General features: G+C 31.9%; 1 protein-coding gene across 32 annotated transcripts in view; it reads right to left on the minus strand.

Moving 5' to 3' along the window:
- LOC132720122 (kinesin light chain-like) overlaps positions 1-23,775 on the minus strand; it is a 57,332-nt gene that overhangs the window by 16,531 nt on the left and 17,026 nt on the right. For 15 of the 32 annotated variants that reach the window (XM_060704127.1, XM_060704137.1, XM_060704125.1 and 12 more), the window contains 15 exons: positions 23,124-23,367; positions 22,437-22,667; positions 21,083-21,191; positions 20,171-20,399; positions 18,397-18,484; positions 15,037-15,138; positions 14,026-14,109; positions 12,214-12,303; positions 10,765-10,864; positions 7,594-7,643; positions 6,858-6,887; positions 3,380-3,447; positions 2,733-2,759; positions 1,589-1,697; positions 288-317 (listed from right to left, as the gene is read on the minus strand). In XM_060704127.1, coding sequence (XP_060560110.1) covers positions 288-317; positions 1,589-1,697; positions 2,733-2,759; positions 3,380-3,447; positions 6,858-6,887; positions 7,594-7,643; positions 10,765-10,864; positions 12,214-12,303; positions 14,026-14,109; positions 15,037-15,138; positions 18,397-18,484; positions 20,171-20,399; positions 21,083-21,191; positions 22,437-22,667; positions 23,124-23,367 — 1,591 coding nt within the window. Of the gene's footprint in view, positions 1-287; positions 318-1,588; positions 1,698-2,732; positions 2,760-3,379; positions 3,448-6,857; positions 6,888-7,593; positions 7,644-10,764; positions 10,865-12,213; positions 12,304-13,422; positions 13,513-14,025; positions 14,110-15,036; positions 15,139-18,396; positions 18,485-19,526; positions 19,615-20,170; positions 20,400-21,082; positions 21,192-22,436; positions 22,668-23,123; positions 23,368-23,775 lie in introns of all 32 variants that reach the window. The other 17 variants (XM_060704136.1, XM_060704141.1, XM_060704149.1 and 14 more) reach the window with 10 other exon arrangements.

Consider the following 23,775-nt stretch of genomic DNA (forward strand, 5'->3'; position numbering starts at 1 on the left):
GAGGAAAGGTTCGATTAAGCATCTATTAACATAAATTTATTATTAAACACAATTTTTTAAATTTGACTTTATTGTAATCATTAAATTCTCATATTGGTTTTAAAAATCACTAAAATGAAACAGAAACCAAAAAGTCATTCGCCTTCACCATCATTTTTTCTTTACTAATATAATTAAACTCTTAAAATCCAAGTGTTAAAATCTGTAAACTATGAAAGTATGGAAATATAATTAATTTTCAGTGACAGCTGGTTCAGATATTGAGAGGTATGAATTAAAACACTTACCACGCCCTCTTTCACATATACTTCCCTAGTCTTATATATATATAAATATATCATGCAATTCAATATAGTATAAATAGGAAACATGAAAACTAAATTCTCTCCTATTACACTGAAACAAATCATAGTTCAATACTTTTCTTGGACCACAACTATTGTCAAATTTGAAACTTCTCTACTTGATCTTGTGTAAGTTTTTACCAAGATAATTGCATCTCTTTCACCATTATCATTTCAAAAGTTTATTCTCCAATTTCAATAGAAACACATTATTAGATAATTAGTATTAGTAGAGATATTTAAAGACATTGGTTATCATGCTAATTGTCTTTTGCAAGCTCCTGTCTACTTTATTACAATATGTTCATTGTCTTATATGAACTTTATCTTCATCAATCAATAAATATACTGATCCTACTTAAGTCATATACATGTAATATTCCAACATAAAGCACTGTTCTACTGTCCAGTATAAATCTAGGCTGTAAACAGAATATATATGCTAGATTGTTGCGTTGTTTTTTTTACCAAAATAAATAAGGTATTATTAGTGCTAACTTAATTACATTATATATTCCATAGTAATGGGATTCTATCTACAGGTAGGCAAACTAGGTTTTAAACTTTTATAACAGCAAACTCTCTACAATGAGCAAGTTTCAGTTTAAAAAAACTTTAAAATTTACTTTACAAATGATCTTATGGGTAACAGAGATGTATGTCTTATGATATAAAACAGAAAAATATCTGAAAATTAAGTCTTGGATATGGTCAAGTTTGTACATATATTCCGGTTTTCCAGCAAGAGACAATACTGTCTGACTACATTGGTGTATCAATACCAGGCAGACATGATGGATGACATGTTACTTATGACAGTTTTCTGAGGATATAATCTACATCTACATGGTAGCAAGTTGTATGAAGCTGTATGCCAATATTGGACGATAGCTCATTTATCTCTAATATCACCTCACTTTCTAACCACACTAATGTTTAACTACTGACAACTCAAACAATTTCAACTTTTTAGCCAGTAAAACTCATTGAAGCAACGATGTCCAGTAAAACCCTACAATCTGTGAAATATTAAACTTACCCCCCAAAAAAGTCAAATGCATTTGAAATATATCAACCTATCAAAGAAGTATTTCTGATATACAGCTTATACTTAAAAGTCAAAACAGGGGAAAATTGTTTATATAAATGTTCATGTTCACTGATTATATCATCCTGTTTGATTCAGTATTCACAGATTGTATGATTTGAACCAGAAAAAGCATAGTTATAACACTCGTACTTACATTTTTCTTTGAGCGGATGGCCCACTCTTCTAACATATCAGCTGCGGCACATTTGCCTTGACGACGGTACAATGCACCAAGATTCTTTAGAGTTGTTGTTACTGTAGGGCTGTAACATATGTAGATACAATAGTATAGCAATATGCTTATGATAGTGAAGATATACAGCTATTTTTTTCAATCCCTAACTGGAATGGATAAAGATCCACAAAATTTGGGAAACTTTTCAATAATAAAACTTGGGAAAAATTGGACAAAAAAAACCTCACCAAGTCACAACATTTCCCAAATTATGACCTTCTAAACAGTTTTTCAGAAAATACAGCAATTTTAAATGATCAGGAACAAGTCAGTTCTATATTGTTGGCTGCTTTATTAGCATTTTAACACATTTATAGTAAGAAGGTTCAATGTCAAGACAGGCAAGTTAGTTTTACAAATTTTCTGATGGTTATATCAATAAAGATATCAATATGATTAAACATGTGTAGAAGCAAGATCAGTGAAAGCTGCTGTGTTAACATCTCTGTAAGAAGACAGAGATATATAGTACATGTAAGTATATAGCAGTATTTAGAATGTAGTTATCTTTCACTTTATCACAGATGATGACTCAACTATTCTATCACTATATCCCTCTTGGAAATTAAAAAAAAAACTGCATAAAGAAACAAAATCAAGCTTTTTACTTCATATAACTGAAAGCGAATTGGTTATACCCCTATTTTAAATGAATTTTCTGATTTAATTATGCAACAGTATATATAACTGCCTTTTAAAAATTGAAAATATATGATTTTTAATATCAAAATGGGAATTCTAATTCTTTCTCTGCTCTTCATTTAATCAAACTATTATATAATAATTAATAATACTGGGTTAATTCTATGAAGCGAACTTTAATACTGTTTTTCAATACTGTTACATTCACATACTGGCAAATGAAGCCTAGTATTAAAATATAGCATTTTGATATACAATTAAAACAAAGTGGGATACAGGCCACAAGCCAAAGTATTCAATGATATTGTATCTCTTTAAATCTACAAATAAAACTGAAGAGGTAAGAATATAGGTTAACTAAAATTCAGGCTGTATTATAGAACCATTTTCCCCATAAGTCTGAATATATCTTATATCTTACGGTGAATTGCTTGCTGATGAGCTAGGCCTGTGAAATAACATCAATACAAGTATTTACCACAGTAATAAAATTAATATATTTATAAGCGTAGGAACCTGAAAAATTTACCAATTATTTACTGAAAGTCCAATTACATTTACAAAGCCAATACCCATGTATAAGAATCTCGGTTTTTAATGTGGGTACCGGAATTGAATCTGTAATTATACTTTGCAGTTAATTTCAGGGTTCTGTGCTATAAGTAACAACATGTAGAACTTTGCTTGAGGTTACATAATTTATCAACTAGAAGAAATCCTTATGGTATACAGTCAATTGAATAATAAATAAAACTGACATATGCATTAGGGAGGAAAGCATACTTTCAAGACATGCCTCACAAAACAGCTACATACATTTTGGCATATTTCGGCTGAGCACTCAGGAAATATCTTAAAATGCATTCAAATACAAATTCAAGTGCACTTTCATGAATCTCTTTAACAATCTATTCCTGTTAAAATGCAAAGTAAACAGCAATATTTATTATTCATAACTGATACTTATACTCTGAGATATTTAAATCATAATTATAGAACCTTAAATTTTGTAAATGTCTGGCAACTTTTTTATGTTAAAATAAAATACAAGTATAGTAACATATTTACCTATCTACTTTAGTTGCTTTATGCCAAGCTCCATACTCTGGTGGACTTTGTCCATCCTTGTATTTTCCCTGAAATTATATTGTTTCATTTTAACAGCTTTCTCTCTAACAATCTATCTATGTAGCATATTCTCTCTATAGATTATTAAATTTCTTCTTCTTCAAATGTATACATATTGTATACCCCTTTATAAACACCACCACTATTTTTACCAACCTACAGACTCTTCAATGTGTAGAATAGTCAATGTGTAGAATAGTATATTAAATTGAGAATTTCTTATACCTTTTTTAATGTCTACAAATATATACCACCCCTTTTGCAATATGCAACTTTCCAGAGAGCATTTATACAGGGTAATACACAGCACTGTATTTGATACACTTATTGATGAAGAATATCTGTCATCATTCAACAGAGATATATTACCAAATTTGTAACATTAAACCTTGTTATAAGTAATAATTGAAATATCATGATAATCAGGGCTCTACAAATTTTTTTGGAATAGAGTTGTCCAGGACAACTGACCTAGCAAAATAGAGTTGTCCCAAAATTGACCACAAGTGTCCAAGTCTCGGTAAATGTTCAGTATGCATAGTATGTATACTATATCCAAAGAAGAAGTAAAAACAATTAATTTTTTAATATTTTTAAGTTACATTTTGTATTTCATTTAGTATAAAATAGAACATTTGGTTTCAACTGAAATAGTTTTGATTGTTCAGCACTCTTCCCAGGTACCTTTCAGCAGTGTTCAAGTTCAATAGCCTGTGTAGGCCTATATGTTTTGTTTCAGTTTTATTTTTTTTCTGAATTTTTATCCTTGATCTTGAAATTTAAGTAAAATTATTCCAACATGAATTTAGTTAGCCATAGCCTCTCTCAGTTTCCAAATTTCACATTGGACATGGTAAATAAGAAAAAGACAGTCATTAATATTACCCGTTAGGGAAATATAAAATATGATAGTGAATTAGACTATTCAAATACTTACAAATCTCATCATTATTTATCTTAACATTGTCAAAAGTCCTTTTGATTCATAAGTAACAAAAGATTTTTAATATTTCTACTTGCTGCAGAGCTTTAAACTTATTAAAACTGCCTCACGATTTATATAAAAAATATCGGCATCGCGAAAATATGTGACAAATGAAAATTTTTGTTTTCCTCATAAATTATACTATTTTGACTATTGTATGTTCGAATGCATTCAAAATGGATGCTTTTTGGATATTTTAATATTGTTTTCCACTAAGGAATTTATCAAAAAGCCTAAAACAAAAAATTCCAAATTTTCAATTCACGGCACAAATTACTGTCTGCTTGTGTCAATATATCAACTTCAAAGACCAAGTCTGTGACTTAATAATGTTTTTGAGATGTCTAAAATAATGTTGGACTTTGTCTTTAAGATTTTTATCAAACAGTTAGTGTCTTATCTATTTTTATTGCCTGTGGCAATGTAAAATTAATCAGCGTAGCAACTGCTGAGATTGATTGCCTCAGGCGAAGATTACCGGCGCACCATGCTGTGAAGGGTCGTATTTTACAGTTGTCCAAGATTAGCATCTGTCAAAATTTGACTTGTCCGGGACTAACTTTCTGCTTATTGTCAGTTGTCCCAAGTGGTTTTAGAGTTGTCCCGGACGTCGGACTATAGGATTTGTAGAGCCCTGATAATATCAAAGTGTTCCTTCTGTATGGATGAAACTCTTTCTACAATAAGCCAGTGGATATATATATCAGAATAGAATTGAGCCACGTCATGACAAAACCAACATAATGGGTTTGCGACCAGCATGGATCCAGACCAACCTGTGCATCTGCGCAATCTGATCAGGATCCATGCTGTTCGCTTACAAACCCTATTACAAGTAGAGACAGCATGGATCCTGATCAGACTGCGCGGATGCGCAGGCTGGTCTGGATCCATGCTGGTTGCAAACCCATTATGTTGGTTTTGTCATGACACGGCTCAAATCTAGATGCAAAGCTTTCACCTTACAGATTAACATTATTAATTTCATAATGGTAAGGCATATATATTTAAAGTTACGGATAATTTATAATGGTAAGGAATATATTTTAGGCATATGCATTTATAACGACATTTTCAATGTAGAAATTTGCATAAAGTAAGTACATGACCTGTCTCAAAGCATTAACAAGACTGGAAAATAAAATGCACAATATTACTGTAAAGTCTGATTATTGTGTTTATAATTCTATAAAGCAAGAAGCATTCTGAAATCAGCTAATCATTTCTCATCTATTTTGTATTTTATTATCGCTTAAAATAAGCTAGGTCCAAAAATATGTTAAATACATTCTCAATTTGACTTCAGGTTATGGCAAATTAATTTTCTATTGCTTACAGCAAAAGCCTTTTTTTCATTATACATTTTTAAACTTTAAAAATCATAAATAAGTACACTTTGGAAGTCATGCATTTAAAAAAGCAATTATATTATCAGATAAAGGAGTTTGATTGAATACAAAATGCAAAAATTTCATGTAAAATAGCAATAGTGGCGATTACATATCTGGTTTTCTCATTAAAAGAATAACAAGAGCTGTTGGTAGGACAGCATACTGGACTATTCTCTGTGCTTGACAGTAAAGCAAGTACCTGGATAATGTACCATAAAATTTTCCTAAGTTAAAAAGACCATAGTTATGTCAAAATCCATGTTACAGTTATGGGCCTTGGTCAGTGATCTATTATGCTTCCAAATAAGTGTATGAAGTTTCAACCCATTTCCTTCAGTACCTCTTTAGATATCATCTTGCACACAAAAACTTTACCAAAGTGTGACCCCCCAACGCCTGGGTGAGTACAATAACTCTATTCTTTGAATAGTCGAGATCATTAAACAAGAGATGTCTGTGTATACAAAATACACATAGTCCAGTGTTTATCAATAGAACATAATGACCTTCACCTATTGACCTTTACATGGATAGAAACCAATTGAAGACATGAATGGCTTTGTGGACTGAGATTTTGTTTGTAACTTGGGCAACCATTTTAAAATTATATGTATATGAACTTTCTTGTATTTAGTTGGGTCTGCTATAGGGAATAGATCGATTTACATCAATATTACAGTGCATATAATGGTATTAAACATGTTAATATTCAATAAATATAAAATGATTTAATAGAAAACAATCATAAGTATTAACCATGTCATGCAAAGCAGTACCAAGTGTAACACAGAAATAGAGATTTCAACTGTGCTTCTTGATAAGGCATTGCATTTTGACAATGTCAAGGTCAAAATCTTAAAAAGTCATGAGTGCGAAACAATCTGCCTAAGGATATTATTATGGAAATAAATTTAATAGAATGATAGGAGAGTTGAATAACAGACAAATACAGGCCATACAACTTATCAAATCTATAAAATATAAAATAAATCAAGAAGGAAACATTCACAGCAAAGCCAAAAAGCATCACTCAAACACATACCAGAAGTTTTTGTGCTAAACTGGATGACTTCTGAAATGGGGTTTTCATGAAATGAACATGATAGTATGATAAAACTGAGCATGAAAAATAAAATAAGCAAATAAAAATTTTTTTAAGAAAAACATAAAATTCAAGGGTTCAAATGGAAATGATCAATCAAGTAAAAATAATTTAATAGTCTGGAAAATGGACATGTTTTGTTTTTGTAAGTGACCTTAATGATGTACAGGTTCAAACCCCAAAGGATATTTTCTCAATCAATTTTTTATAAAATAATACCATCACTAATTCTCATTAACAAACATACAATCTTTTTCAAATATAAATATAATTAAATGCAATATCAAAAGTATTTGTAATAATGCCTCTATGTCAAATTGTTCACATGAATTATTTGGACAAGCAACAACAAAATGACTTCAGACTTATTGGCAACAATATAGGTACAGACAATATGTGCCAAAATCCAGGATTCAAACCTTACTTTTGACTCCTTGTAATAAGACACGCTATAGATTAATTGACTGGGGAAAAAACTAAAAGTAATCTACACACACTTGACTCTACATTAACTATATTATTCTCTATCAACAACAACTTGGAAACAGCTTTGAAAAAACAAAATAACTCAAAATGTTTAATGAAATGTTTGAACATAAGTACAGAAATGAAGCATGATTAAGCTGTCACACTGAAGCTAAATAATGGGAATATATGGGGGGTAAATAATATATACCTTGTTTTCTTCCCTCTCTTCTGCTTGCATCCAGATTGGCTTGTTATCACCTGTAATATATAGATAAATACAGGAAATCAGTTATTCTACTACCATTCAAATATTTCAACAAGATAAACAAGAGCTGTCCGTAAGACAGCGCGCTCGACTTTTTTATTGCTTGCCAATAAAAAAAGTTTTTGCAGTAAAAGGCAATACAAGAATCTCTGTATTTTTAAAGTGAACTAGTTGTTTGATACCCTTGAATATTACAGCAATGTTTATATGACATAATTTATGGTAAAGTGAACAAGTGGATAGGAATGAATTTTTTTAGATTTTTTAAGTTTTTTAGTGCTTGCCTATAATACAAAACATTGACAGTTAAGGGCCATAATTCAAATAAAATCTTTGACAGAATTACCTTCTCCTGGACATGTTTGGGAATCATGATTGTAAACAAGTATTCCAACTTTCAAATTAATATCTCAAACAGTTCAGTCAAAAAGTGGACTGGTACTAAAAACTTAACCAAGATTCTAAGTCGATAAAAGGCCTTAATTTTTAAAACAAATCCTTGACAGAGTTACCTTCTCTTGCGTACAGATGGGGGTAATGATGTGAAATAGCATTAAAAGTTTCAAAGCAATATCTCAAAGGGTTAACAGGGCTCAAGCTAGGTTCAAAATTTAGGGAGAAGTCACTTCTCCCTCCAGCTGATTTAGGGAGAAGTGGGGAGACTTTAGGGAGAAGTGAGGAGATTCATTTATCGATGTTTGTTGTATGTTATCGCAATTATGTTGACTCACTGTTCATATCTTATTAAATGAATTGGATTTGTGTTACAACAGAATATTCAATTTTAATTTAAAACAGAGACATAGATAGCTATTATTATAACTATTGTTATCTATGTCTCTGTTTAAAAGTAGTTTGAAACAAGTAATAATTAAGAACGAGTATCATGTAATGCAACCATTGCATTAAATGAAGATAAAAAAAAAGCCATAGTTGATTCCTATAATGGATCATATCATGGGTGGATTAACAGTTATTCCCTTCTGATTTACTATTAAAAAGCTTGCGCCGGACATTATATTCATATTCACTTATGTTGACATTGTTGTGAAGAAAATAAAAGAAGATAACGAAAGAAACGATCTTTAATTTCACTTCATTTGTAATAAATACAGTGTCATACGCCGTTAATCTTATCAAATTTAACTCGTCGACAAAAAAGGTTATCATAACTTTCATTTAAAATTACTATTACAGTTATATGTCGAGCGGTTCCGCTTAATTCTGACAATCATTCGATGGTGAAAATTTAATTGACGTTTGATCCGTCCATCATAAATAATTGTTACAGGTAGTTGTATGTTAGCGATTTAATGATTGGTTAAATAATGTCGCCTCGATTAAAACGTGAATTACGATTGGTTTCTCGCACGTATCGGTAATCTCGCCGTGGGCGGAGTCTAATTGTTCCTCGAGCGTCTGTTAATTAGACTTTTATGACATGTTGGTAAACAAACGGAGATCACAGGTCCCTCACCACTGTGGGTTCGATCCTCACTCGGGTCGAAATCTTTCATGTGAGGAAGCCATCCAGCTGGCTTACGGAAGGTCGGTGGTTCTACCCAGGTGCCCGCTCGTGCCTGAAATAATGCCCGGAGGGGCACCTGGGGTCTTCATCCACCAATAAAGCTGGAAAAAAAAATCGACAAAAAATCTCGGCGGGACGCTCTAGGATGACCCGACTTGAGTGTACGGTCGCCCATATGGGCTTTCCGGCGGCGACCTTAAATAAACGCATTAAAAAAAAAAAAAAAAAAAAAAAAAAAAAAAACGGATTAAAGACATTTCGCGTTGATTGAGATGCATGACAGTCCCTTTTTCCGGCGGCGAGGGTAAACAAAGCAAACACACACCACATGTTATTCACAGTTATTGTTGGTAATTTACAATAATGGATCAATAAAATCGGGCGACTTCATCTTCGCTTTTATGTAGGATGTCGGCGAAGTCAGACGGAATTCGGCGACTATTTCGCCCGAATCGCCCAGTAGCTCGAGCCCTGGTTAAGGCAATAAGTGGATTTTACCCATATTCAATGTATTTTCTAAGTCAAAAAGGGGCATAATTCTGTCAAAAACCTTGACAGAGTTATGTCCTCTTGTCTGTTGATGAAGGTCGTGATGGTAAACAAGTATGGTCAGTTTCAAAGCAATACCTCCAATGGTTTTGAAATAAAGTGAGGTGGTACAAAAAACTTAACCAAGCTCAATACACTTTCTAAGTCAAAAAAGGGCCATAATTCTGTCAAAAACCTTGACAGAGTTATGTACTCTTGTCTGTAGATGGAGGTTATGATGGTGAACAAGTATGGTAAGTTTCAAAGCCATACTTGTAATACTTCTGAAATAAAGTGGGGTGGTACGAAAAACTTAACCAAGGTGTGACGCCAACGCCGACGCTAACGCTAACGCCGACGCCGGGGCGAGTAGGATAGCTCCCCTTTTCATAGAAAAGTCGAGCTAAAAACTGCACAATATAACACACTGTTTTTGTCTGTTTTGTTTTTCCGTCACAAGAAGATTTTCCATACTTTAAGGTCCCCATTGCGCCTTCGTAAGCAATGCTGATTAAAAAGAATCTCAGACAAACAGTATCTTAATTAAAATATACATACAAACTAGTCCTTGCTAAAGTTTCACATAATTCAATTTCCCATACACAAAAAAAGGCAGCTTGAACAAAACTGAACAAATAATTTAATAAAATATTAATTTCAGTTGCAATGTAATTTAGCCAATCAAACTTTACCCTCTTGTCAGATTAGTATTACATTAAATTACAAATCTGGGACATTTCCTCCATGTAATTCCCTCCCCCCCCCCCTTCCCCCACTTTTATACAGCAATATCTCTAAATTAACAATTTCCTGCTAAATTTGAAATGGACTTGTCTTACTTTGTATTTGGAACAATCCAGGATCAGATTTCAGGATCAAAATGTTAGAGGATTTCTGTATCAAAATACTAACACTGAGTATCCAACAGTCAATTGAAACTTCAGTGATTTGCAAACTGAACCTAGCACTATCCTTGAGGAAAAGCCATCACTTTATTTCTGCCTAAAATACTAGAGTTAAATATATTAAAACATACACAATGTTGAACACTCTCTTACCTCCAACTTTTCCAAATTCTTTTTCGTGTGCACGAGTTAAAATTTCTTTATATAAAACCTCAGCTTGCTTGTATTTTCCTTGTTTTAAAAACGCTGAAGCCTACAAAAAGAAGAATTTAATATAGTGTGTTGATAAATTGATAATACTCTCTGTTATATACAGTTTATACATTACCTGTAATCAATCCCAGTTCAATATGAATGTTTATAAAATCAGTGTAGCACTGCCATGTATTTTTTTTTATTAAAATGTAAAACCTTTTTTCAAATATAATTTTACTGAAGGACACTTTCTTTTTCATTTTTATGTAAAAACCTTTAGTTATAAGCAATGTTATGTAATTTCATCTTGCTGCTTTAAAATTTTGTTGCTAATAAACTCCAGATTTCAAGTCTGTTCAAAATCTGGCAATAAGGCTTGCAAGTAAAATCTACGTTTCAAAGTCTATTTCTGTCTTTTTATAGTTTTGCCAGATATTCATCTAACAACTTGCAAAATAAATAGCGATACATCAAATATGAAAATGTTTCATCAAATAATGAGCGGCTCTTTGAAACTTGAAAATGGTACCCAGATTATGTTAATGTATGAACTATTTGTGAGAAGAGCTGTTCAAACATTAAAATCTGTTAGCAATCAAAGATGGACAATTGTAGCTGAGCTATAAATAACTATTCAGCATTCTGTCACATGCAATGAGAGACATAATTATATTCAATAATTAACATAAAGACAACTGGTTCCCTATAGTTATAAATTCAGTAATTAACATAAAGGTAACTGGTTCCCTGTAGTTATATCAGCATCGATTGTAGATTAATAGTCTTTGTTGACAACATTTGCATAAACCATTTGCATAACCAATCACAGACACTTTTCATCCATTTCTAAAACTGTTTAAACCTAGACAATTATATATGATCTACTTCTATTTCTAGCCTCAAGTAAATGTATTTATCACTTGCAGTAAATATTCAACATTCATAAATAGAGCTGAAGTATTCTCAATTGCTCATATTAACAAGAGTTAATCAATTATTATTACTTTAAACTTTTCTTAGTCTGACAATTTTTTTTTCTAGACTTTTTTATAAATTAATTTCTTGAGCTAAAGTCTCTTTAATCATTAGAATTAAGTTGATTTGATAAATTTATCAACAGAGCCATCAATGTAAGCCTTCGTTCAAGCAGCTTAACAAAGTTTACCATACCTAGTACTTTGTTGTACCAATAAAATGAAAGTTTAGCCTGTGCTAAGCTTGATTTAATGGTAAGTCATTTAATTATTCATGGTAAATAGCCAATATCATTCCAACTACCAACCATTGAATTTGACCGTGAAATGACAATACCCCAAAAAGCAAGAAGCATGCAATTAATATGACTTCAGCCAATCATCATTTGCAACAGTTTAAAAGTGAAGGAAGCAAAAGAAAGGTGCACCTTACCAAATTATTTTTAGTTTTTGCAACATTTGCATCATCTGGCCCTAATTGTTTCAGGTAAATTTTTAATGCTCGTGTATAATAATGTTCAACCTGCAATTAATAAATCAGAGGGCATGCAACACTACACAACGTCTATAGAAATAAATATGTAAGTATATATTATATATACATAAAAAAATGTGCGGTGAAGCCTGGCTCTTTATCCTGAAAAGGGAGCTAACTGTGAATCTTCCGGCATTCCATTTTTGGTTTCAGTTTTATTTCTGATTTGGTTTTCGCACACACAAAAATCAATATACAATAACTTAACTCAAATCTCACATATGAAGTTCTCCAAATAAAAGTTTGTTCTAAAGTACAGGATTTTCACTAATAAAATAAAATCACTACATCAATGCAAATTTCACAGTTAACTCCCTGCTCTTCTAGCAAAATAAAACAGCTAATGGGCATAAATTTAGCAGAATTCCAGTAAAGCTAACAACAGAAAATAATCAGTTCCTTTCTTCCTATTCAACTACTGCAAGCAAACTGATTCCCTACAAAATAAAATAATAATAAAATAAAGAAAAGAACCTTGTGACCTTTACAACATCAAGAGATTGTGGGGGAACAAAATAAATTGGAATAAATCTCTTGTGGGCATGAAGAATGTGATAAAAAAAAATTTAATCTTATAAAAAGCAGTACAAAATGCATCTTTTCTTTTTTTTGCTAGTTAATCATCCGGTAAACTCCTGTTTGACAAACATGTTAGAATGAAACCAAAAACAGAGACATAGGAAATAACAAAAATAAAAAACCTGCGAATCTGGCAAAAATAAAAGACAGTTTACAAGAAGTTTGAGCCAGGTTACACCACAACTTTAAAACCACATTGATTTACAACTTCTCCACATGTAAAATTTCTTATGTATGAAACATGCTAAATATTTTCTTCAACTCCTAGACCAAACTTAAAGAAATTAAGCGATTGTTGATGGTTTTTGTGTACAAATTTCATTATGAATAAAAAAATTCTTTCCATTATGCTTAATGTTAAAATGTGGAATTTATCATTTATCTTTACTTTTTTGTGTTTCCCAATAAAATGATATCAAAGCAAATGATTCACCTTGATATTTCATAATCATTATGAATCAATAAATTGTGTGTAAATAAATGTGGTTTTAAAGGACATACATACATCATACAATAGTTGTATCTTACCAAGTTGTTTTTAGTTTTAGCTACATTAGGGTCATCAGGCCCTAGTTTAGATTCATAAATCTCTAAAGCCCTTTGGTAGTACTGCTCAACCTGCATGTTAGCATTGAAATCAGTCAAAGAAGCAATCAATACTAATTTATCATTTAATATCACATCAATGTAAATATCAATGTAAATACAACTTTAAGCTAACATAATATTCATTTTTCTAAAAAACCTGATTAAAAATGAAATAAATTATGTTAAACAGCCGAGATTTATCAAATTATAAAATACACAAATATAGATGTAAGCAATACGGACTTGGTATCATATTTTCCCCGATTCCTTGTTTTCTGAAAGTTATATCACTTGGAACAACAAAATACAGATAAATGGCATTTAGACAAATTATATTCAGTAAATAATTGTACACAATTTCTATATACTTTAGTGAATATGATCTTTTTACTGTTAAGACTCCTGAACATATCACAATAAAGGACGTTATACAGATCATTGCATAAATTTAGTTTTTACTTAATCAATAATGTTGGTTCATTTATTTTAGAATCAATCTGCAATTGTTCTATATTGATTTTTTTACCTCAGAAAGTTACTTACCTCCTCATATTTGCCTTGATTTTGACAAAGGAGAGCTAAATTATTTAGTTGCTTAGCAACATCTGGATGATCTTCACCTAAAACCTGAAAATATAAATAATTTAGCAGTTATAACAACATACATCCTTGCTGACAATTACATCTGTTTTTCCTCTGAGTATTCCATCTATCATTCATGTACTGATAAATTATACTGGGGCGTCAATTAATCTCTATAAACATTACTCATTGTATGATAGTAATAAACAATTCTGATGAAGCAACATGGCCAGTTATATTAGTTTATGCAGATTTTTTTTCAGTTTAGGTATAGCTTTAGTATAGGTCATATGGCGATGTCCAAGCTTTCCTAATGGTGGAATACCTCAGGTGCCCTTCCGGCACAAAAGGGCACTTGAGTAGAACCACCGACGTTCTGTAAGCTAGCTTGATTGCTTCCTCACATGAAAGAATCCAAAGTACCTGTCAGGATTCGACCTCACAGCGGTGAGAGGCAAGTGGTTTGATGTCAACAACCATAAACACACGGCCACAGACACCCCTAGTTCAATTGTGTAGGAAGCTATAAGCTTATAGACACACTCTCTTATCTGTTCCTGGAACCAAGCAGTACTAAGCAATAAATGTAATATTTCTTACTAAAGGAAACAACAGCTTGCCCCTGATGGGGTTTGAACCCAAATGGCTACTGACCCTCAGATTGGCAGTAATATTCTCAATCCAACTTTACTATAAGTAAAGCTTTATAAACTGATATTATATATTTGAAATTAGTCCTCATATATTAGCAGGTACTTTATAATCAAGTAATTGCATGTGTTAAAACTAACTTTAAACTATTACCAGGTACTAAAAGTGAAAGGCAAAAAACTTGCAGCCAGATGCCATTCCTGCTTTCTATCACCTATCAGGCTGCAAGACTGTTTGGTTTTGTTTGTTTTCTCTTATGATAAGGTTTTTCAGTTACAACAGTGATAAGACATGTCCTTTGTACTGATAACAATGTAATACCTTTTCTCTAATTTCTAATGCCCGTTTACACAAAGGTTCGGCCTCTTTATATTTTCCACGTTTACCATATAACACAGCTAAATTATTTAATGTGGCGGCTACCTGAAAATGACAGAAACATTGGAGTTAATTGGAGTTAATTGGCAATCATTTTATCTTTAAGATAAATGTTATATTAATTAAACACTAAATAACAAAACATGTACAGCTTCATTTTGCATATATTCTATGCATATTAATTACTGCACTTCAGTAACATTGCTTTTCATTGCATAATCATGACATATACATGGCTGCTCTCAATTTATTCAGTACTTTTTGGATTGTCTTCAAATAAAACAATTCTGCTGTATCATATAAATTTGTTACAAAAATGTCTGACATGTTATATGACCATGCATATGTATAAATGATTTTTTGCAATATAACCCCAGCCTTTATAGCCATATAACCATTTATACCGAGCCATATAACCCTGTCACACATCTTTATATATAATAATATATGGACTGAAAACAAAATACTTTATTACAACTGTAAAACTTGTGTTTTCGGGTTTTGTTCCTGCTTACTAGAATGTCTATACCCATCAGATCATACTTCAATATTTGTACTCATAAGCAAATACATTTAGTATTCAAAAATTAAGATATTCAAAACACTATGTAACAATATAAGTATTATAGTTAAAATGAAGTTTAACTGATCAACAACCATTCCCAAAAGCAAATGTAAGTGAATATAAAATAAGAAATATTTGAAGGCCTGAAAAAAAGAACACAACATAGGCAATACGTCTGCATTCTATAAGCAGCATTCTTCAATACATAGCATCAATATGAATGTATTTGAACATAAGGATATACACATATTTATCTCTAATGCACTCTTGTCAGTAGGTTCTTTGTTTGTTATATATATTGCATGCAATGGACAGACATACAATTTTAAAGGTCAATGCAAGGCAAGGTGTTCCATCTTATCAACAATACATCAAATACATCAATCAGTCTGAAACAAGCCCATTATGGCCAATAGTGAGTCATGCATTCATTAATATTCCAATATTTCTTCTCCAATGACAAGAAATTTAAAGAAAAAGAAAATGAGCAGTGTCACGACAAAACCAACATAGTGCGTTTGCGACCAGCATGGATCCAGACCAGCCTGCACATCTGCGCAGTCTGATCAGGATCCATGCTGTTTGCTATGAGTTCCTCTACTTGTAATAGAGTTGGTTAGCGAACAGCATGGATCCTGATCAGACTGCGTGGTTGCGCAAGCTGGTCTGGATCCATGCTGGTCGCAAACCCACTATGTTGGTTTTGTCATGACACGGCTCAAATAAATTGTGGAGATCTAAACAAACAGATAAACAGATGTTCTCAAACAGAAATGCTTCACAACTTCAATATTTCCTGATCATTTAAAGATAACTGAATGAATAAAGACGAAACTTAACTTAATAAAAGAAGAAGAAACCAAGTCCAGGATCTACTCAATAATAAATATAATAATAAATGTATTCCTGTGTCAAATTATCCAAATTGCAAGAACTTGCAAGCAAAATCAGGCAATAACTCAACCAAAAGTTAACTTAACATTTTTTTTAGCTCTGTACTGGTTTGTAGCAGTATTTAACTGTCTTGTTTCAGCATTGTGCTGATTTGAGTATAGTAAAGTATTTACTTTATTTCTTACAGTACTTTGCTAGTTTGTGACAGTACTGTACTGGTTTATTTACATCACAGTATTTCACAGGTATGATACAGTACTTGCTGGTATGCAAACAATATTTGGGTGGTATTATACATTAAGGGTATGTTTCAATATTTTGATGGTATGTTCCAGTATTTTTGCTGATTTATTCCAGTATTTTGCTGACTTGTGGTTTATGAATTTGTATTTTGCAGATTTTTTTCCCATATGGTGTATTTCCACTTTTACTGGTAGAGGAAAACTTAACATAAGGTGCCACTGTGTATTATTTCTGGCATAAATGGGCACCTGAGTAGAACAACGGACATTCCGTAAACATGAAAGAATCTAAAGACCCTTGCCTGACTCAAACCTACAACAGTAAGAGGCAACAGGCTTGAAGTCAACAACAATAACCACTTGGCCACGGACACCACTTATTTTGCTAATTTGTGGAAGTATTTTGCGGGTTTTATATCATCTTTTCCTGATTTGTTACAGTATTTAGCTGGTTTGTTATAGTATTTTGCTGGATGGTTACAGTATTTAGCTGGTTTGTAACAGTATTTTGCTGGATGGTTACAGTATTTAGCTGGTTTGTAACAGTATTTTGCTGGATGGTTACAGTATTTTGCTGGATGTTTACAGTATTTTTCCTGGATGGTTACAGTATTTTGCTGTAACGTTACAATATTTTGCTGATTTGATATAGAATTTTTATGATTTAGTACAGTACTTTGATTGATGTTTTGTGCAGGTTTTTATTTTTTGCTAGTTACAGTATTCTGCAAATTTGTTACAGTATTTTGCTTGTTCGCTATAGTATTTAATAAATCAAAGAAAGTTTTTGAGCAAGTTTTTTTAAATCCGTAAACCATGATAGCAAGATAAGCTAGTAACCTACAATTAAAGCTGCATAAATGTAAAATGTCTAAGTCTGGCATAAACTTAAGAAGAAAACAATCACCAGTAAAATAAAGGACATGACCTAGTGTAATTTTAATTGCATTCAATGCTAAATTAAGCTTGACTCAACATTTAAACAATGTAGCTATTGTTTTTGACTTAAAAAAATTTACTTGCTAAAAGTTAATGAAGTCATTAAGGGAAAATGTCTGAAAAAATTGTATTTCTTTCCATAAGTTATTCAATACAGTTTATAATTTGTTTAACATTATTATGAAATATTTTGTCTATTTACCCAGCTTTCAAAGCATTAAAGGCATGAACTAAATAAAGGAAAATCTTAAGACCAATCAAAGACTCAGAACAGTTCTGCACATTCAACAGTCATCTACTTCACATGATTTACACAAAAGATTTAGCAAAAGCAATGAGCTGCCTCCTTCTTTTCTTTCTTTTCTTTAGTGCATTTTTTAATCTAAAGTAAGGCAAAAGACTATAATCAAATACTAAACTGAAAAGCTTGAGAAGCAAAACAAAAGAACAAAAACCAACTCAAAAATAGAAGACAACCATAACACAATGATACAAAATAAAAGTATGATAATAAATATATAATAATATATAATAATAACAACCAAAACAACAGCCTTTGAAATCATCCCATAAAGAACATACAATCTGAGATACAAAAATAAAACTGTGGTAGAAAGGATATACACAATACAACAATATGCATGCTCCGATGGTATAACTCACAGCCGGGTGATCTGGTCCTAATGTTTTTTCACGTATACCTAGGGCATCATTTAATAAATTGGCGGCTTCCTTATATTTCCCTTGATCTCTGAAATAATGTCATATTAAAATACAATAAGAGACAGAACAGGAAATTAATGTGTGTATTCCGCACTTTATCATCATTTATAACTGACATAACATCACACGACACTCCCCACGAATAGATTGAGACAAAATACCACAAGTCAAAATTTGAGAACATAATTCTATGGAATTATACCAAATTCTCCTTTGAGATGGTAAACTAGTGAAATGGTAGACTATTTATAGTCAATTCTCAGTGTGCAGTTACAGCATTTCACAGCATGTTAATTAAAGCATATGCTTGTTACAGCTTAACTTTCCTATAAATAACACACAAGAATTAACTTATTACACAATAAAAATTGATTTTAATTAAAATTCCAATATTCCCATCTCCTAAAGCACGTTCCCAGACACTGGTGTGTTCATGTTAAATTATTTCAGTTTAACAGACAGTCAGTGGAGACATATTGAATATTAAACTATAGCATGAAAACTTTATCTTCCTGAATTTGTTTAAAGGAACGTCTTCCTTTGAAGTTAGCACTATCAATCCTTATACAAAGATTTTTAATATTTAAAGGATCATAGTCTTCATCAATGAGAGACTGCACAGACATGCTGGCTAGCATTACTCTATACTGGTGACATAGATCTGACATTGACTCTGGTCAAATTTTCATTTCTACATCTATATCATGGAGAGTGTGCAGGGAATTATGTCAGTTTTAAATGATAAAATTCCTGAAATAATACTGTGACAAGTATCTGAGAACTACCAGCTAAAATACATCATATTTTAAACCAGTTTCATTATTCCATTTTTTTCCAATTTTTTTCTCAATCCCATTATCCCAACAAAATCAACCAGCAAGATTTTTTTAACATTTTGAATAATTTGCATATAAATTGAAATTTTGTGATAAAAAATGATAATGCCCAAATGTCACAAATTGTTCTAGAAGTACAGCTTAGTACAATTTCAATAAACCAGATGTATTACTATATTGAAGTATAGTTCTCAAAAACTGTTACAGAATGGATTTAAAATACACAACACTCACTGCCGGATGATCCCGTCCGAGAGTTTTTTCCCGTATTTTGAGAGCATCGTTGAGAAGATTACCCGCTTCTTTATATTTTCCTTGATCTCTGTAAGTGTTCCGCAGACACAGAAAAGTAATAATAACAAACATACATTTATATCTCATCTTGTATAACATTTTAAATCTGGCGCTCCTAGAAATTGGCGGCAAAATTTTTCACTTATGAAACAAATATAATTTGTTTGAGTTTGAATGCAAGTTTGCTACAGTATTTTGATTAAATACCGGTGGCCCGATACGGTTGAACATTTCCTCCTGAGCTATATTGGAAGCCTTGGTTTCCAAGAAATTATGTTGATATAGTTGTAATTTACATAATGATATGGTTACACAGTAAGTTTTAAGCTGTCCGAGGTAGAGGTGGACTAAAGGACAACCTAAATATATTATTTCATATAATTGGGTAGAACCACCAACCTTCAACGAGTGATTAAAATCTAAGCCCTTAACCACTCTGCATAATGAGGTTCCAAACTTCAATTAAATGTTGGTTTCAGAACTGCAATTCTTGGACAAGTCATAAAAAGTCTGACACCTTGACCACTGTATGTTGGAGGTCCCAACAATCAATTAGATATTGGTTGTTATCTAAAGTATCATACCTGTATACAAGGGCAAGAATGTTTAACATGGTGGCCACATCTGGATGATCATGCCCACTTGTTTTTTCTAAATCCTCTAAGGCCTGTTTACATAAAGGTACAGCAACCTCATAACGACCCTGTGAGGCGTATTGTATGACTAGATTGTGTAGAGTGCGTAATCGTGCCGGGATCTCATACCCTCCACTTGCCGCCTGAGCCATGGCACTAGGTTGTGACGGTGAAAGAACTGGAATTTATTACAAGAAATTATATATAACTAATTGAAAGAACTGATGTCACAAGACAAGAAAAATCATACATGGCATTTTTATATTAGTACTGTAAAATGTTATACAAAATATTTATGTTCAAAATTTGAACTGGGTTGAGAAATTTTTATAATGAGTCAATCTCTGTAAACTCAAGTTTTTAAGAATGAACAAAAGAACAGGGGTGCGTTTCACTAACATACTTACGTTATCATAACTTGAGTTTGATTGTAACTTTTTACGTAACTACAACTTACGTATTTATTTGTGTTTCACTAAACTTTCTGTGCTACGCATTTGTGTAAGTTAAAACATAAAGTTACGCTCACTTATTACTGGTCTGTTTAGTGAAACACACCTAACGTAAATTTATGTTTTGCATAGGTCCAAATTTATGTAAAAAGATACGCAAAACTTACGGAATGTTAGTGAAAAGCTCACCATTTTTCTAAAATAACCTAAGTTGTTACATACTTTGCAAAGCTAGCATATAAATTTAAACTTTTGATTCCATAATAAACATATATTCTTTTTCTCATCGGCTTCTGTTAAGAAAGAATTCATTTTCAGTTGATGGCGTAAAAGGCTAAAAGCTTATAAACACTCTCTAAATTTGGTTTTATTGTGACATACAAGTAATATGCATATTTATATTGCATACCTTCAGGATTATTAGATTCCTCATCATCCTCTGGGAAGCCCAGTTCTAGATTGGTACTTGTAGTTAATGCATTCTCTCCAGACTTGTCCTGCTCCTTCTCACCTTCAGACTGTAATATATATACACATACAGGGGGTTATATAATGATAATAGTGAAATATAAAATCATACCAATACTAATAGTTATTAGCTTACATGTATTTAACATTGAACAATACAATAGTTACTATACAGGAAATAAATGGATTTTACTACCATAGGAGTTCGAGGTGTGGTAGTACCAAATGTGATCTCTTCTAGCAAAATCCATGAGAGCCAAATGCAACTAAAAGACCATCCTGTCATAGCCGTTTCTTTTATAAACCTTGCCAAATTTTAACAATGTTTATTTAACCAAACATAAATGGGATAAAGCCAGCAAAGTCATTCCGGATCACACCAGAGTTTGATACAACTTGTTTTTCTGTTGGTCAATATATGTGCATGTGATACATGCGTTTAATGTATAAACATCTGTACAGGTATATAATAAAGCAATACTTCAGGACAAATAGACAGCTGGAGAAACTGTACTAGACTTTAGACAAACTGCTACCAAAATTAAATATGATTTCTCAAGCTGTATATGTATCCAAATATATTCAGCATTGTACAGAACAATGTTAAATAACCTGTTTATTCTATGTCCAAATTATAATGAGGAAACTCAAAATGTGAATAAACAATTTAACCTGATAAGAAACACATGTTGGTTTACTTATTACAATGCATCAACAATGCCTTTACCAATGTAACTTGTACTCTTTTGTTGTGCATTTTATTCTCTGTTGTCCATTGGAAAGGTCTTATGCACTCTGCTGTCCAATATAGGATATATTGGACACTATTAAATACAAGAAATGGAATGGATGGTCATGTGGTACATTTTTAAAGCAGCCACTGGATATTACATAGAAATATTGGGGATATTCTAGTGAAATATACATCCCAGAAGCGGCGAAATAAAATTTTTAGTTTCTTGTCCGTTTTTGCCAAGAGCTATTTTGTACTTGTCCATATGATAAATATATAGTAAATTCTGTTTCAATGTCTTCCAGTGCAACAATCCTAACAGGCACAATAACAATTTTCATACATTGATCTCCAAATGCAATAAATTAGCAATAAAATCAGTGAATGAGTTCTATATTCCAATGAAAAGAAGTCCATTTGTGAATGTTACAATAGCAATAGATTGAAATTGAAACAAAGAGCATGTTTACTAACTTATTACCATTTCACTGAGATTGGCATCAATGCATAATTATCAAAAATCTAATCTATATTCTTAATTAATCTATCTACACAAACTTACAGTCTGAGATTCATTTGTATCGTATTTCTTCATTTCATTCATAAACTCTAAATGTTTCTTTTCTTCCTCTAATATTGCTACCCGTTGTTCACTGACTTGCAGTTTCTGTTGTGTTGCATCTAGCTCATCTCTTAACCAGCCATTTTCCTGGCACAGTCTCCGAACTTTAGCACGTAATTTTTGTTTTTCAGCTTCTACGTGTTCATGGTGCTGTGACAATGCCATCATCACCTGAAATTAATGATAAAATTTTAAAATAAATGTCTTCATTTTCTTTGAAATTTCATATCTCTCATTCAACAGTGGAAAAGAACAATATTTGATCAAAAGGATCAGTATGTACAAATAATGACGTTTTTCTTTCTTTTGAAGTTATGACATTGATATCATCTTAATTGCCAAAAAAAAAATCTAGGTCATCCACTGACAACATGCAATCATTATATCACTATAAAATAAAAAAAAAAATGTTGCTAAGATGAAAATATTAATGATCATAACTATTCTGGGATGCAGTATTGATGATTTCACAAATATCCATTCAATTTCACAACTATAAATGAGATGATTCTAAAGTAATCAAGTTCCAACCAACAAACCTTCCAATAGAAGACAACATATGGCACACTTTCTTTTTTGAAGAGAAGCTCAAAAATACAAAAACCTATTATTTCAATCCCCACTCACCTGTGCCTCACTTAAACCAAGTTCTATAGTTTCCAGAGACTTTTTCAGAATGTTTGTTTTTTCTTCTATCAAATTAGTATCAGCACTTTCTTTCTTTATAGTTTTCATTGTGGTTAATAATCCATTGAGAATCTGGTGATGTTCATTTTTGAGGGTATCCAGTCCCTGTATCACTGTTTTAGTGTTGGAGATAATCTCCTCCTGTGAAAGCGACGTCATTTTGCTGATCTCCTCAAGTCGCTTACTGAAATATACAAAACAACAATTGATAAAATTTCTGTTATTAAAAGTATGCTTCTTAAAATCTCTCTGACATATGTAAGTCTTACAAATGAGTCTTACAAATGTTTACCATCTAGTTCCATTCTTCTTTAGTAAAATACTCTTATCTCATTTTATTTTGCTCATGATGAAAGCGTTTAGTTTATTTGAACTACTATCAAATCAATGTCCTGAACATTTACTGATGTCATACAAGGAGACATAGTCTATATTCAAAGCTTGTAATTAAAACAATTAACAGAACTCAGTGTACAGCGGAATAAATCGCAAAAAAAATCTCTAGCAAGAACGAATTTGTAGACTTGAATGCCGCCCTTTCTTGTTGATCTTGTTTTTCATATTTTACAATTGATCCACTCAATGAGCAGCA

Source organism: Ruditapes philippinarum, unplaced genomic scaffold (genome assembly GCF_026571515.1).
Source record: "Ruditapes philippinarum isolate M1 unplaced genomic scaffold, ASM2657151v2 ctg3735_1_1_1_1, whole genome shotgun sequence".
In the NCBI taxonomy this organism is placed as follows: Eukaryota; Metazoa; Mollusca; class Bivalvia; order Venerida; family Veneridae; genus Ruditapes; species Ruditapes philippinarum.